Source organism: Pseudorca crassidens, chromosome 5, assembly GCF_039906515.1.
Source record: "Pseudorca crassidens isolate mPseCra1 chromosome 5, mPseCra1.hap1, whole genome shotgun sequence".
In the NCBI taxonomy this organism is placed as follows: Eukaryota; Metazoa; Chordata; class Mammalia; order Artiodactyla; family Delphinidae; genus Pseudorca; species Pseudorca crassidens.
In genome coordinates this window covers 89,524,673-89,541,387 of record NC_090300.1, presented here as the reverse complement: position 1 = coordinate 89,541,387, position 16,715 = coordinate 89,524,673, and the positions used below count along the sequence as shown (strand labels likewise).

Genomic DNA, 16,715 nt, shown 5'->3' with positions numbered 1-16,715 from the left:
AAATTTTAATAATGATAACCACAGCTAGTATTTGCCGAACATACTTGTTCTAAATATTGTGCTAAGTTTTTTTTACATGTATTTTCTCATTTAGTTCTCACGAAAATTTGTTACTGAAATTATTCTCATTTTGTAGATGAGGAAACTAAAGAAAATAAAAGTGACTCAAAGTCATAGAACTGAGTGGTAGAACCAGGATATGAACCCAGGTAGTTTAATTGCAGAGACACTGGTCCTAACTACCTCACTGTATTGATTCAGTGATCTCTTTTACCATCATCATGGAGAAAAAAAAATCTACACTAAATATTTATCCCTCCATGCACTGTATGGTTAAGGGAAGGTTAATCATTGTACTTTTAGTTGTTTTCGTTTCTAGCATACGTTCTATGCCCCAGCAGCTTAGAGATGTTATTATGCAGAACTCCTCACAAATTAAGGTTATTATTATAATAATTATTATTTATTATTTGGCTGCGCTGCACAACTTATGGGATCTCAGTTCCCCAACCAGGGACTGAACCCAGGCCATGGCAGTGAAAGCCTGGAATCCTAACCAGTAGGCAACCAGGGAACTCTCTAAGGTTATTACAGAAGCAAGATATATTAGTAAATTTTTTTTTTTTTTTTTTTTTTTTGCCGTACGCGGGCCTCTCACTGCTGTGGCCTCTCCCGTTGCGGAGCCCAGGCTCCGGGCGCACAGGCTCAACGGCCATGGCTCAGGGGCCCAGCCGCTCCGCGGCATGTGGGATCTTCCCGGACCGGGGCACGAACCTGCGTCACCTGCATCGGCAGGCGGACTCTCAACCACTGCGCCACCAGGGAAGCCCTATTAGTAAATTTTTGAAGTTGGATATCTAACAAGGAATAAAATAAGATGGTAATTTACATGGATTGCCCAGAAAGATGGGAGTGTTAAGGAGTTGAGAATGTGGTTTTGGTATATAAGAGTGGATAAAGTTGATAGCAAAGTATTTAGTTTAAAAAGTGGGAATAATAAGCATAACACCATGGTGAAAAAGAGATGGACTAGGAGATTTTTCTTATCTATATATCTACATACAGGGTTGTAAGATTATTAAAATTTGGTCTAAGAAAAGGAGATAAAGGGTAGTAAATAGTGATCATTAGGTCACAATATTATATGTGTAATTGTGTTTGGAAGAGCTCCTAGATATATCCCCATGATAAAAAGTTTTGCTTTTTGAAGAATATTATATAAACTAGGTTTCAGTTTATTAACTGGAAAAATACTACTTTAAAACCTTTCTATGAAAAATATAAACACCTCAAATACTATTTTGTTTGGCATTTTATTTAATAAATCAAAAATGGAACTGAGCTTTCTCATTCCTAAAAATAGCCGGTCAGTCATGCAAAGTCACTAACTGGGGGATCAGAAGAGACGATCCACTGAGAGACTGTATTTAGTGCTGCCACTTGTCATATTTTCTCATAAAAGCCTATTATAAGGTACGACTTTGCAAAAATCATTTACATGCAGAGGAAGAGATGGGATTAAAAGCAAACATGGAATTATAGATTGAAGTATGCTATTTTTCTTATACAACATTGAAAGCAAAGTTTAGTGTTAACATGGGTGTTTTATATCTATCATTAATTGAGATTATGTATTTCTGGATTTTTTTAGAAGACTATGAAAGATGATATAATTTTAAATTAGGATCCTTAAAATAAATCTATCTCTGAAGTCCACTTGCAGTTTTCTCTTATTCTTTGTGTATATTTGGCTCAAACGGCCACCAAATTTTATCTCTCTGCAAAGTTCAGAATAAATAAAATTTTAATTTTTTTCATAAGTTTATTTAGATTGATTTTAATAATTAAACTACAATGGATGTAAATAGCTACCCAGTTCAAGCTCCTTTCCCTAGTAAATATTGATAAAGTTATTTTGCTGTAAGGTACAATTTTAAAAGACACCTTGTTCAGCACCAGTTATGTGGTTTTTTTCTATTATAATGAAAACTTTAACAAAAATTAGTATATAAAGTAGGCAGTGGTGACCTACTAGTTTGCTTTGACTATATCAAGTCACAGCAGACTGTCATGACAGATACTTTCCCTTTTTTTTCCATGACATTAAAATTGTCCTATTATTTGTCTTTGCAGTTTTTCTTCACATCTTTTGCTGCCAGGGATAGAAGTTACCTCAGTATCTTTAGGTTGTGGCAGAACGTACTGTTAGACAAGGTAAGTGTTCATACCAGAGGCTGGTGCTTGTTATAATAGCAACCTCCCAGTGTGTACCTAAACAGTGTTTGTGAGTTGAAAGCTCTTTTTTATTTTTCTGTGGTTAATTTTGACTAGACTATTCAAATCCAAGAAGAAACTTGAAGCAAAACAAAATCCATAGTTACAAGTTAAGATGTTAATTGTAATCCCCAGAGTAACCACCAAGAAAATAATTTAATAATAACTTACCATCCAAAATATGGTAAAAGAAACATAAAGGGAATGAAAATGGCACACTAGAAATATCTATTTAACACATAAGAAGGCAGTAATGGAGGAATAGAGGGACAAAAAAGACCTAATAAGATAGCAGACATTACATTAGCAAGAGGACAAATAGCAAGATAGCAGACATTACATTAAATCGTTAAACATAAGTGGATTAAACTCCTCAAGCAGAAGGCAGAGATAAACATGATCCAACTACATGCTATCTATAAGAGACACATTAGATTTTTTTATTTTTTATTTTTTTAACATCTTTATTGGAGTATAATTGCCTTACAATGGTGTGTTAGTTTCTGCTTTATAACAAAGTGAATCAGCTATACATACACATATAACCCCATATCTCCCCCCTCTTGCGTCTCCCTCCCACCCTCCCTATCCCACCCCTCTAGGTGTTCACAAAGCACTGAGCTGATCTCCCTGTGCTATGCGGCTGCTTCCCACTAGCTATCTATTTTACATTTGGTAGTGTATATATGTACATGCCACTATCTTACTTCATCCCAGCTTACCCTTCCCCCTCCCCACGTCCTCAAGTCTATTCTCTACGTCTGCATCTTTATTCCTGTCCTGCCCCTAGGTTCTTCAGAATCATTTTCGTTTTTAGATTCCATATATAGACACATTAGATTTAAAGATAGAAACAGATGGAAAGTGAAAGGATAGAAAAAGATATACTATGGAAACAATATCCAAAAGAGAGCCGAAGTGACTATAGTTATATCAGACAAAATAAGCTTAAAGACAAAAATTAGTAGAGACAAGGAAGAATATTTTATAATAATAAAAAGGTCAATCCATCTGGAATTCATAATAATTATAGACTTATATGCATCTAATAAGAGAACTCTAAAATATATGGGACAGAAATAAATCACTACATAAAAATAAATAAATAAATAAGTTACATGGAACAAAAACTGGCAGAACTGAAGAGAAAAATAGACAATTTAACAATAATAGTTGGGAGATTTCAGTACCCCACTTTAAATGATGTATAGAATAACTAGACAGAAGATCAACAAGGAAATAGAAGATGAACAAAACTATATAACTAGAACTAAAAGACATCTGTGGAACATTCCACTCAAAACAGAATACACATCCTTCTCAAGTGTACATGGAACATTCTCAGACTAGACCATACACTAGGTCATAAAACAAGCCTTAATAAATTCAAAAGGATTGAAATAATACAAAATGTGTTCTCTGATCACAATGGAATGAAATTAGAATTCAGTAACAGAAGAAAATTTGGGAAATTTACAAAAAAGTGGGTATTAAGCATAACACGCCTAGAAAGCCAATGGTGAAAGAAGAAATCACAAGGGAAATTAGAAAATACTTTGAGTTAAATGAAAACAAAAACACAACATACCAAGACGTATGAGATACAGCTAAAGCAGGGCTTAAGAGGGGAATTTATAACTATAAACACCTATATTTAAAAAGAAGAGTGATCTCAAATCAATAAACTTTCTACCTTAAGAAATGAGAAAAGAAAGAGGAAACTAAACTGAAAGCAAATAGAAGCAAGGAAATAATAAAGATTAGAAGAGAAATATATGGGACTTCACTGGTGGTGCAGTGGTTAAGAATCTGCCTGCCAATACAGGGGACATGGGTTCGATCCCTGGTTTGGGAAGATCCCACATGCCATGGAACAACTAAGCCCATGTCCCACAACTACTGAACCTGTGCTCTAGAGCCCGCAAACCACAACTACTGAGCCTGTGTGCCACAACTACTGAAGCGTGCGTACCTAGAGCCCATGCTCTGCAACAAGAGAAGCCTGCACACCACAAAAAAGAGCGGCCCCCACTTACCGCAACTAGAGAAAGCCTGCATGCAGCAACAAAGACCCAATGCAACCAAAAATAATAAATAAATTTATAAAAAAAAGAGAAATGTATGAAATAAAGAATAGAAAAATAGTGATAATCAACAGAACCAAAAGTTCTTTATTTGAAAAGATCAACAAAATTGACAAACCTTTACCTAGGGTTACCAAGAAAAAATTAAAATTATTACATTCAGAAGTGAAAGTGGTAACATTACTACTGGCCTTACAAAAATAAAGGGTTTATACTATGAACAATTGTATGCCAAAAAATTAGTTAACCTAAATGAAATGGACAAATACCTAGAATGTCACAAACTATTAAAACTGACTCAATCAGAAATAGAAAATCTGAATAGACCTATAACAAGGAAAGAGATTGAATTAGTAATCAAAAATCTACCTACAGAGAAAAGCTCAGGCCCAGATGGTTTCATTGGTGAATCCTGCCAAATGTTACCGTAGAATTAATACCAATCTTTCAGTCTTTCACAAAGTATTCCAAGAAATTAAATAGGAGGGAACACTTCCCAACTCAGTCTATGAAGCCTGTATTACCTTGATACCCAAAACAGACAAAGAACATCACAAGAAAACTACAGACCAATATTTATGTTCATTGTGTCTATGAATGTAGACACAAAAATCCTCAAGAAAATATTAGCAAACCAAAGTCAGCAACATATAAAAAGATTATATGCCATAATTTATACAAGGTTGTTCAACATATGAAAATTGATCAATGCAATACACTATATTAGAATAGAGGACAAAAAACATGATCATCTCAATTAATACAGGAAAAATATTTGACAGAATCCAACATTCTTTCATGATAAAAAATAAAACAGGCTAGGGCTAGCAGGAAATTTCAACAGCATGATAAAATTCACACCTACATATTTAATGGTGAGAGACTAATGCTTCCGCCTTAAGGTCAGGAACAAGGCAAGGATGTCCTTTCTTGCCACGTCTGTTCAACATTGTATTGAAGGTTCTAGCCAGGGAAATTAGGCAAGAAAAAGAAGTAAAAGACATCCACATTAAAAATGAAGAAATAGAGACAGCAGAAGCAAGAAGAACTACAATCCTGCAGCCTGTGGAACAAAAACCACATTCACAGAAATATAGACAAGATGAAAAGGCAGAGGGCTGTGTACCAGATGAAGGAACAAGATAAAACCTCAGAAAAACAACTAAATGAAGTGGAGATAGGCAACCTTCCAGAAAAAGAATTCAGAATAATGATAGTGAAGATGATCCAGGACCTCGGAAAAAGTATGGAGGCAAAGATCAAGAAGATGCAAGAAATGTTAAACAAAGACCTAGAAGAATTAAAGAACAAACAAACAGAGATGAACAGTACAATAACTGAAATGAAAACTACACTAGAAGGAATCAATAGCAGAATAACTGAGGCAGAAGAAAGGATAAGTGACCTGGAAGACAGAATGGTGGAATTCACTGCTGCGGAACAGAACAAAGAAAAAAGAATGAAAAGAAATGAAAACAGCCTAAGAGACCTCTGGGACAACATTAAATGTATCAACATTTGAATTATAGGGGTCCCAGAAGGAGAAGAGAGAGGGAAAGGACCCGAGAAAATATTTGAAGAGATTATAGTCGAAAACTTCCCTAACATGGGAAAGGAAATAGCCACCCAAGTCCAGGAAGCACAGAGAGTCCCATACAGGATAAACCCAAGGAGAAACATGCCAAGACACATAGTAATCAAATTGGAAAAAATCAAAGACAAAGAAAAGTTATTGAAAGCAGCAAGGGAAAAACGACAAATAACATACAAGGGAACTCCCATAAGGTTAACAGCTGATTTCTCAGCAGAAACTCTACAAGCCAGAAGGGGGTGGCATGATATACTTAAAGTAATGAAAGGGAAGAACCTACAACCAAGATTACTCTACCCAGCAAGGATCTCATTCAGATTCGATGGAGAAATCAAAAGCTTTACAGAAAAGAAAAGCTAAGAGAATTCAGCACACCAAACCAGCTCTACAATAAATGCTAAAGGAATTTCTCTAAGTGGGAAACACAAGAGAAGAAAAGGACCTACAAAAGCAAACCCAAAACAATTAAGAAAATGGTCACAGGAACATACATATCGATAATTACCTTAAACATGAATGGATTAAGTGCTCCAGCCAAAAGACACAGGCTTGCTGAATGGATACAAAAACAAGACCCATCTATATGCTGTCTACAAGAGACCCACTTCAGACGTAGGGACACATACAGACTGAAAGTGAGGGGATGGAAAAAGATATTCCATGCAAATGGAAATCAAAAGAAAGCTGGAGTAGCAATACTCATATCAGATAAAATAGACTTTAAAATAAAGAATGTTACAAGAGTCAAGGAAGGACACTACATAATGATCAAGGGATCAATCCAAGAAGAATATATAACAATTATAAATATATATGCACCCAACATAGGAGCACCTCAATACATAAGGCAACTGCTAACAGCTGTAAAAGAGGAAATCGACAGTAATACAATAATAGTGGGGGACTTTAACACCTCACTTACACCAATGGACAGATCATCCAAACAGAAATTAATAAGGAAACAGAAGCTTTAAATGACACAATAGACCAGATAGATTTAATTGATATTTATAGGGCATTCCATCCAAAAACAGCAGATTACGCTTTCTTCTCCAGTGCGCACGGAACATTCTCCAGGATAGATCACATCTTGGGTCACAAATCAAGCCTCAATAAGTTTAAGAAAATTGAAATCATATCAATCATCTTTTCTGACCACAATGCTCTGAGATTAGAAATCAATTACAGGGAGGAAAACGTAAAAAACACAAACACATGGAGTCTAAACAATACGTTACTAAATAACCAAGAGATCACTGAAGAAATCAAAGAGGAAATAAAAAAATGCCAGGAGACAAATGACAATGAAAACACGATGATCCAAAACCTATGGGATGCAGCAAAAGCAGTTCTAAGAGGGAAGTTTATAGCTGTACAAGCCTACCTCAAGAAACAGGAAACATCTCAAGTAAACAATCTAACGTTACACCTAAAGGAACTAGAGAAAGAAGAACAAACAAAACCCAAAGTTAGCAGAAGGAAAGATATCATAAAGATCAGAGCAGAAATAAATGAAATAGAAACAAAGAAACAATAGCAAAGATCAATAATACTAAAAGCTGCTTCTTTGAGAAGATAAACAAAATTGAGAAACCATTAGCCAGACTCATCAAGAAAAAGAGGGAGAGGACTGAAATCAATAAAATTAGAAATGAAAAAGGAGAAGTTACAACAGAAACCACAGAAATACAAAGCATCCTAAGAGACTACTACAAGCAACTCTATGCCAATAAAATGGACAACCTGGAAGAAATGGACAGATTCTTAGAAAGGTATAACCTTCCAAGACTGAACCAGGAAGAAACACAAAATATGAACAGACTAATCACAAGTAATGAAATTGAAACTGTGATTAAAAATCTTCCAACAAAGAAAAGTCCAGGACCGGATGGATTCACAGGTGAATTCTATCAAACATTTAGAGAAGAGCTAACACCCGTCCTTCTCAAACTCTTCCAAAAAAATTGCAGAGGAAGGAACATTCCCTAACTCATTCTATGAGGCCACCATCACCCTGATACCAACACCAGACAGAGGTACTACAAAAAAATCAAATTACAGACCAATATCACTGATGAATATAGATGCAAAAATCCTCAACAAAATACTAGCAAACAGAATCCAACAACACATTAAAAGGATCATACATCATGATCAAGTGGGATTTATCCCAGGGATGCAAGGATTCTTCAATATACGTAAATCAATCAATGTGATACACCATAGTATCAAACTGAAGCATAAAAACCATATGATCATCTAAATAGATGCAGAAAAAGCTCTTGACAAAATTCAACACCCATTTATGATAAAAACTCTTCAGAACGTGGGCATAGAGGGAACCTACCTCAACATAATGAAGGCCATATACGACAAACCCACAGCAAACATCATTCTCAGTGGTGAAAAACTGAAAGCATTTCCTCTAAGATCAGGAACAAGACAAGGATGTCCACTCTCACCACTCTTATTTAACATAGTTTTGGAAGTCCTAGCCATGGCAATCAGAGAAGAAAAAAAAAAAATAAAAGGAATCCAAATAGGAAAAGAAGAAGTAAAACTGTCACTGTTTGCAGATGACATGATGCTATACATAGAGAATCATAAAAATGCCACCAGAAAACTACTAGAGCTAATCAATGAATTTGGTAAAGTTGCAGGATGCAAAATTAATACACAGAAATCTCTTGCATTCCTATACACTAATGATGAAAAATCTGAAAGAGAAATTAAGGAAACACTCCCATTTACCACTGCAACAAAAAGAATAAAATACCTAGGAAGAAACCTACCTAGGGAGACAAAAGACCTGTATGCAGAAAACTATAAGACACTGGCGAAAGAAATGAAAGATGATACCAACAGATGGAGAGATAGACCATGTTCTTGGATTGGAAGAATCAATATTGTGAAAATGACTGTACAACCCAAAGCAATCTACAGATTTAGTGCAATCCCTATCAATTTACCAGTGGCATTTTTTACAGAACTAGAACAAAAAGTCTTAAAATTTGTATGGAGACACAGAAGACCCCGAATAGCCAAAGCAGTCTTGAGGGAAAAAAAGGGAGCTGGAGGAATCAGACTCCCTGACTTCAGACTATACTACAAAGCTACAGTAATCAAGACAATATGGTACTGGCACAAAAACAGAAACATCGATCAATGGAACAAGATACAAAGCCCAGAGATAAACCCATGCACCTATGGTCAACTAATCTATGACAAAGGAGGCAAGGATATACAATGGAGAAAAGACAGTCTCTTCAATAAGTGTTGCTGGGAAAACTGGACAGCTACATGTAAAAGAATGAAATTAGAACACTCCCTAACACCGTACACAAAAAAAACCTCAAAATTGATTCGAAACCTAAATGTAAGACCGGAAACTATAAAACTCTTAGAGGAAAACATAGGAAGAACACTCTTGACATAAATCACAGCAATATCTTTTTTGATCCACCTCCTAGAGTAATGGAAAGAAAAACAAAAATAAACAAATGGGACCTAATGAAATTTAAAGCTTTTGCACAGCAAAGGAAACCATAAACAAGACGAAAAGACAACCGTCAGAATGGGAGAAAATATTTGCAAACAAATCAATGGACAAAGGATTAATCTCCAAAATATGTAAACAGCTCATGCAGCTCTATATTAAAGAAACAAACAACCCAATCCAAAAATTGGCAGAAGACCTAAATAGACATTTCTCCAAAGAAGATATACAGATGGCCAAGAAGCACATGAAAAGCTGCTCAGCATTACTAATTATTAGAGAAATGCAAATCAAAACTACAATGAGGTATCACCTCACACCAGTTAGAATGGGCATCATCAGAAAATCTACAAACAACAAATGCTGGAGAGGGTGTGGAGAAAAGGGAACCCTCTTGCACTGTTGGTGGGAATGTGAATTGATACAGCCACTATGGAGAACAGTATGGTGGTTCCTTAAAAAACTAAAAATTGAATTACCATATGATCCAGCAATCCCACTACTGGGCATATACCCAGAGAAAACCATAATTCAAAAAGACACATGCACCCCAATATTCATTGCAGCACTATTTACAATAGCCAGGTCATGGAAGCAACCTAAATGCCCATCGACAGATGAATGGATAAAGAAGATGTGGTACATATGTACAATGGAATATTACTCAGCCATAAAAAGGAATGAAATTGAATCATTTGTTGAGACGTGGATGGATCTAGAGACTGTCATACGGAGTGAAGTAAGTCAGAAAGAGAAAAACAAATATTGCATTATTGTATTAATTTATGTATGTGGAACCTAGAAAAATGGTACAGATGAACCGGTTTGCAGGGCAGAAGTTGAGACACAGATGTAGAGAACAAACGTATGGACACCAAGGGGGAAAGCCACGGGGGGGTGGGGGTGTGTGTGATGAATTGGGCAATTGGCATTGACCTGTATACACTGATGTGTATAAAATTGATGACTAATAAGAACCTGCTGTATAAGAAAATAAATAAAATTAAATTAAAAAATTAAAAAAAATTTTAAGAACTATTTATTTTAGTTCTTCAAACAGAAAAACTGCCTGGAGATAAGTTCTCTTTGGTAAGTTTATATTTCAATACGTGTATCTATTTTATATACTATAGTGATATACACAACATGAAATTAATAAAAGCTCTAAGAAAGATCTGTCATTTCCAAAGAAAAACAAAATGAAGAAATAAAACTATCTCCATTGACAGATGACATGTTTTTTTGTATATAAAATCCTAAGAAAACCAATAAAAATGTGCGAGAACCAATAAATAAGTCCAGTAATGTTGCAGAATGCATGATCAAAATACAAAGATTACTTATATTTCTGTACATTCACAATAAACAATCTGATAATAGAAATTTTAAAAAATTTATTTACAATAGCATCAGAAAAGAATAAAATACTTGGGAATAAATTTAACAGAAGTATAAGACACGTACACTGAAAGCTACTAGACATAGTTGAAAGAAATTAAAGGAGACTTAAGTAAATGAAAAGAATCTTATGCTCATGGATTAGAAGACTTAATATTGTTAAGATGGCAGTACTCCCCAAATTAATCTGCAGATTCAGTGCAATGCGTATCAGAATACCAACTGGCATTTTTGTAGAAATTGAGAAGTGGATTCTAAAATTCATATGGAAATGCAAGGTACCCAGAATAGCAAGAACAATCTTGAAAAAGAAGAACAAAGTTGGATGAATTAGTCTGTTAGGTCTGCCATTTAAAAAATGCCATAGACTGAATGGCTTAAACAATAGAAATTTATTTTCTTGGAGTTCTGGAACCCAAAGGCGCCATCGCCAAATACATTGGGAGTTGGGGTTTCAACATATGGATTTGGGGGGGACAGAATTCGGACCATAGCAACTTCATTTAACCTTAATTTCCTCCTTAAAATCTCTGTCTCCAAGTATAGTCATATTGGGGGTTGGAGCTTCAGCATGTGAATTTGGGGGACTACAATTTGGTTCATAATATTGGAGGACTTAACACTTCTTGATTTCAATGTTTACTACAAACCTGCAGTAATCAAGGCAGTATACCTGGCAAAAGTCTAGACATAGATTAATGGCATAGAATTGAGAATCTAGAAGTAAAATCTTAAAATTAATTATCAATCATAAATTGATTTTTGACAAGGTTACCAAGATAATTCAGTGGGGAATAAATAGTCTTTTTACCAAATGGTGCTGGAATAACTAGATATCAACATGCAAAAGAATGAATTTTAACCCCTACTTCATACCATATACAAAAATTAACTCAGAATGGATCATAGACCTAAATGCAAGGTCTAAAAGTATAAAACTCTCAGAAGAAACTGTAGGTATAAATACTCATAACCTTTGGATTAGACAATGGTTTCTTAGATATGACATCAAAAGCTCAAGGGACGAAGGAAAAAAATAGATAAATTGGATTTCATCAAAATTAAAAACTTTGTGTTTGAAGGAGTCCATCAAGAGAGGGAAAAGGCAACTAACTCATGGAGAAGATATCTGCAAGTTATATATCTGATAAGGTATTTGCATCCAGAGTTATATATCTGGAGAGGAAATATGTGCAAGTTAAGAGTATATAAAGAATTCTTGCAACTCAACAAGAAAAAGACAAATAACCAATTAAAAAGTGGGCAAAGGATTTGAATTGTAATTTCTCCAAAGAACATATATAAATAACCAAGTGCATGCAGAGATGCTTAGTGTCATTAGCTGTTAGAGAAACGTAAATCAAAACCACAGTGAGATACCACTTCACACCCACTGGGATGGCTAAAATAAAAAGACAGACATTACCTCATGTTGAAGATGTAGGTAAACTAGAGCCCTCATGCATTGCTGGTGGCATTGTAAAACTTTGAAAAATTTGAAAAACAGTTTGGTAGTTTTCTCAAAATGTTGAATATAGAGCTACCATATGACCCAGCAATTCCATTTCTAGGGCTGTATGCAAGAAAATTGAAAGCATATGTTCACACACAATCTTGCAGTCAAATATTCATAGCATTATTCATAGTGGACAAAAATAGAAACATCAACAGATGAAAGTATACATAAAAATATACAAAATGTATATTCATAAAATGGAATATTATTCAGCAATAAAAAGGAGTGAATTACTGATACATGGTACAACATGGTAAACCTTGAAACATGCTATGTGAAAGAAACCAGTCCCAAAGGAACACATATTGTATGATTCTGTTTTTATTAAATGACCAGAATAGGCAAATTCATAGTAGTTGAAAATAAATTTGTTGCCAGGGGGAGGGAGGAATGAGGAGTGACTGCTAATGAATTTGGCCACCTTTTTGGCTTGATGAAAATATTCTAAAATTCGTAGTGATAGTTGTACAGCTCAGAATATGCTAAATACTACTGAATTGTATGCTTTTAGAAAAGTGAATTTTATGGTATGTGAATTATAGCTTAGTAAAGCTGTTATTTGTTATTTAAAAAATTTTTTTAAACAGACATTTATTTCTCTATAGCCATTATTTTGTAAAAACTTTAAAAAAGATTTTTATTTTATATTGGAGTATAGTTGATTTACAATGTTGTGTTAGTTTCTGGTGTACAGCAAAGTGATTTAGTTATACCAATACAAATACATGTATCTATTCTTTCTCAGATTCTTTTCCCATATAGGTTATTACAGAGTATTGAGTAGAGTTTCCTGCGCTATACAGTAGGTACTTGTTAATTATCTATATTATATATAGTAGTGTGTATCTGTTAATCCCAAACTGTTAATTTATCCCTCCCCACCATCTTTCCCCTTTGATAAACACAAGTTTGTTTTCTAAATCTGTGAATCTGTTTTGTAAGTTCATTTGTATCAGTTTTTAGATTCCACATGTAAGTGATATCATATGGTATTTGTCTTTCTGTGTCTGACTTACCTCACTTAGTATGATAATCTCTAGGTCCATCCATATTGCTGCAAATGGCATTATTTCATTCTTTTTTATGGCTGATTAATATTCCATTATATATAGGTACCACATCTTCTTTATCCCTTCCTCTGTTGATAGCCATTTAGGTTGCTCCCATGTCTTGGCTATTGTAAATCTTGCTGCAATGAACATTGGGGTGCATGTATCTTTTCAAATTTTGGTTTTCCCCGGATATATGCCCAGGATTGGGATTGCTGGATCATATGGTAGCTGTATTTTTAGTTTTTTTAAGGAACATCCATACTGTATGCTTTTAGAAAAGTGAACTTTATGGTATGTAAATTATAGCTCAGTAAAACTGTTACTTTTTTAAAAAATGGTTTGGGGGAAGAGTAGAGACTTCCAGCTGATAAGAAAGGCTCCTTCTTTGCAGCAGGAGCTTAACCACCACTGGCAGAAACTTGACCTCCTCTCCTCCCCGCTACCCAGCTCAGCTCCTCACTGGAGTGCACAGCTTTTGCCTAAGGGCTCTTAGGATTGAATGACTTCCAGTTTTTCAGGCAGCTGCTGAGGTCTGGGTCTTTCAAACAGTGCTCTGCTCGGATGCTTTCACTTTGCAGCAGTGCTGGGGGACTCAAGGTGATCTGGAAGTTGGGAGATGGAGGAGAGAAGTGGGTGGGGGTGGGGGAACTTGCCAAGCACAGACCCTCCTCCCTCCTTAAGGGAACGTTTAAGGCTGGCAGGGCAGCCCCAAGCCCAAGCTCCCCCCACCCCCTTGAGTCTTTCTAGGAGTTTGGGCGCCCAGTCTCCCCATGCCCATGCTCCTAACCTGGGAGATGCTTAGGGCGGTGGGCCCGCGGGTGCCAGGTCCAGCGGTGCATGGCAGCCACCTGGGAGAGCACGGAGCAGATGTGCTAAGGCATGAGCCCCCCGCAGCTCCACTGTGCCCTACCAGGTCGTGCTGCAGGAAGGGGGCTGGAAACTCCAGTGTTGCTCTAGGGACATGGCATGGCTAACCCTGCCCCCAAATGCCAATTTTTTTCGAGTACTCTGGGAATCTCCCAGGTGCGTTCTCTCATGCTAACAAGGAACCAAAGACTGTTATGCAGCCTACGTTTGGCTATACCCTAGATCTGAGTGTCCTCTGCAAATCACTTTTGTGCTTACCACACTGGGGTAAGTTGGGATGCATCCTCATGAAAACAAATACCTCCTGGGAAATGACAAAGTTCAGGCTTACAGATGAGCCAGGGAGAAACTGAGATCTGAAATTTAATGAAAAAAGAAAAAAAAAAAAGCTCTTTGAAGTGGGAGAAAGAGAGGGAATTCCAGACTACTTCTGAGGCCACCATAGCCCAGAAATGTCTTGTATGCTGGCTGGGAGTAAAATCTAACCCTTTTTGAAAAGATCCTCATGTCACCCGTGTTCTTGATGTGTACACGAGGAGTATCACCATCGTTACTGTAGTTATACCTTTCAGATCTTTGGATTATTTGGTTATCTTTAACATTGAACATGCAACTCTATTTCAAGCGGACACTATACCCTTTTTTTTTTTTTTTAATTTTTTGGCCATGCTGCTCGGCTTGCGGGATGTTAGTTCCCCCACCAGTGATTGAACCCGCAGCCTCGGCAGTGAAAGTGCAGAGTCTTAACCCCTGCGCCGCCAGGGAATATCGCTCTACTCTCATTTTAATAAAGAGAACGGTTACCATTTCTGCTCTATACTATGACAAAAATCGATGTTTATGCATATACTATATGTTAAGTACTATACAGACTTAATGAAAGTTGAAATCTCAGGTTTAAAACTGTCCTAATTGGAATTTTGAACACTGTAGAATCCACCCAGAAAAGGAATTAGAAAACAAAATCAACAACAAAGCTACCCTTCCTGTGTTCTTCTAGTGATCTTTGAAGAACAATTCTTTTTACCATGGTAATATGTATAACAATAATAGTAACTCCCACTTAGGAACTATTAGGTGCCAGGCATAGTGCTGGGTGCTTGGTGTAGTCTTAGTATTGTCTGTAATTTTACGAGCCTTAGTTGTCTTCTAGTTTTTTAAAGTGATAAAGCCACATTGGTTAGATGCCTTGATCTTTTGTAATACTATTTTTTAAAAGAGAAGGTAAAAACCAAAATTCATAAAATACACAGCCTAACTACAAAATTCTAGAAAACAACACAAGTAACTTGAATAATAAATTTTGTATATATTCAAACTATTTTAGGAATTTAAGTTCAGAATACTATAATCATGTTTACTTTAAATTAGGGAATTTGAGAGTAAAAGTAAATATGTGTTACTTTTGCTTGCTGTTTGCGTAATAAAGCCTTAAAGGCATAGCATATTAATCTAGATAAAAGACTATTCCAGTAAGATTGATTAAGACAATAGAGTGATTTTAAATCTGTGTGTGTGTGTGTGTTTTATTTAATTCTCCAGTAAGATAAATCTACAAAAGGGGAAAAAGCTGGAGGCAAATATGGTGCCTTTGAGAAAGAATGCTTTTAAAAGTACATTTTTTTTTTCATTCGTAAGGTTCCTCTGATGCATTGCTTCAGAAAGGACAGTTTATTTCAGGTATTTGAGTTAGCTTACCATATGTCTTCAATGTTTAGACATGTGTCTAAACTGTCACCATGTCATTCATGCTGTAATTAATAGTACTTCAGCTTAGTTCACAATCTTTGAATTTAGCACCCTTCTTGCAGATAGCACATTGACTGAGATTTGTGAGGCCAGGAGACTGTGGCAGCTCCATTCTCGGTTACAAACAATTGATGTTTACTGTCTTTTGTAAAGAACCTCTCAGCCCTTCCCCACTCCAGCCCTCCACTTTTGTTTGAGTTTAAGGCCCACCCCCTTCCATGTTTTGTATCAGAGCCAGTCTTCCTGCCTATTTTCGTATGGTCCACAAAGTAGGAGTGGTTTTACATTTATATTTCCTGACAATTATATGAAATTCAAATTTCAATGTCCATTAATAAAATTTTATGGAAACACAGCCATGCTCATTCTTTATGTGTTGTCTGTGGTTGGTTTCACACTACAGAGGCAGAGTTGAGTAGTTGCAACAGAGACTAAATAGACCACAAAGCCTGAAATATTTACTCTGTGGTCTTTTACAGAAACAGTTTTTTAACCTCTGAACAATACTAAACCAAACTCATCTTTTTTTGAAAAAAAAAAATGCATACCTGCTAATGTTAGCTTCCTGCTGAATACTCATCACCCTTGGATAAAAATTTTTAATTGTTTATAGAGACTGTATGATCTGGCCCCAGCCCACCACTCCAGCCTCATTAATACTTTTATGTTTCTAGTGATATTATCATAT

General features: G+C 35.8%; 1 protein-coding gene across 1 annotated transcript in view; it reads left to right on the top strand.

The window, feature by feature from the left end:
• The window catches only part of GRAMD1C (GRAM domain containing 1C), an 80,015-nt gene that overhangs the window by 27,190 nt on the left and 36,110 nt on the right, over nucleotides 1–16,715 (top strand). Inside the window, exon 5 of the mRNA XM_067738865.1 lies at nucleotides 2,134–2,214. Coding sequence (XP_067594966.1) covers nucleotides 2,134–2,214 — 81 coding nt within the window. The remainder of the gene's footprint in view (nucleotides 1–2,133; nucleotides 2,215–16,715) is intronic.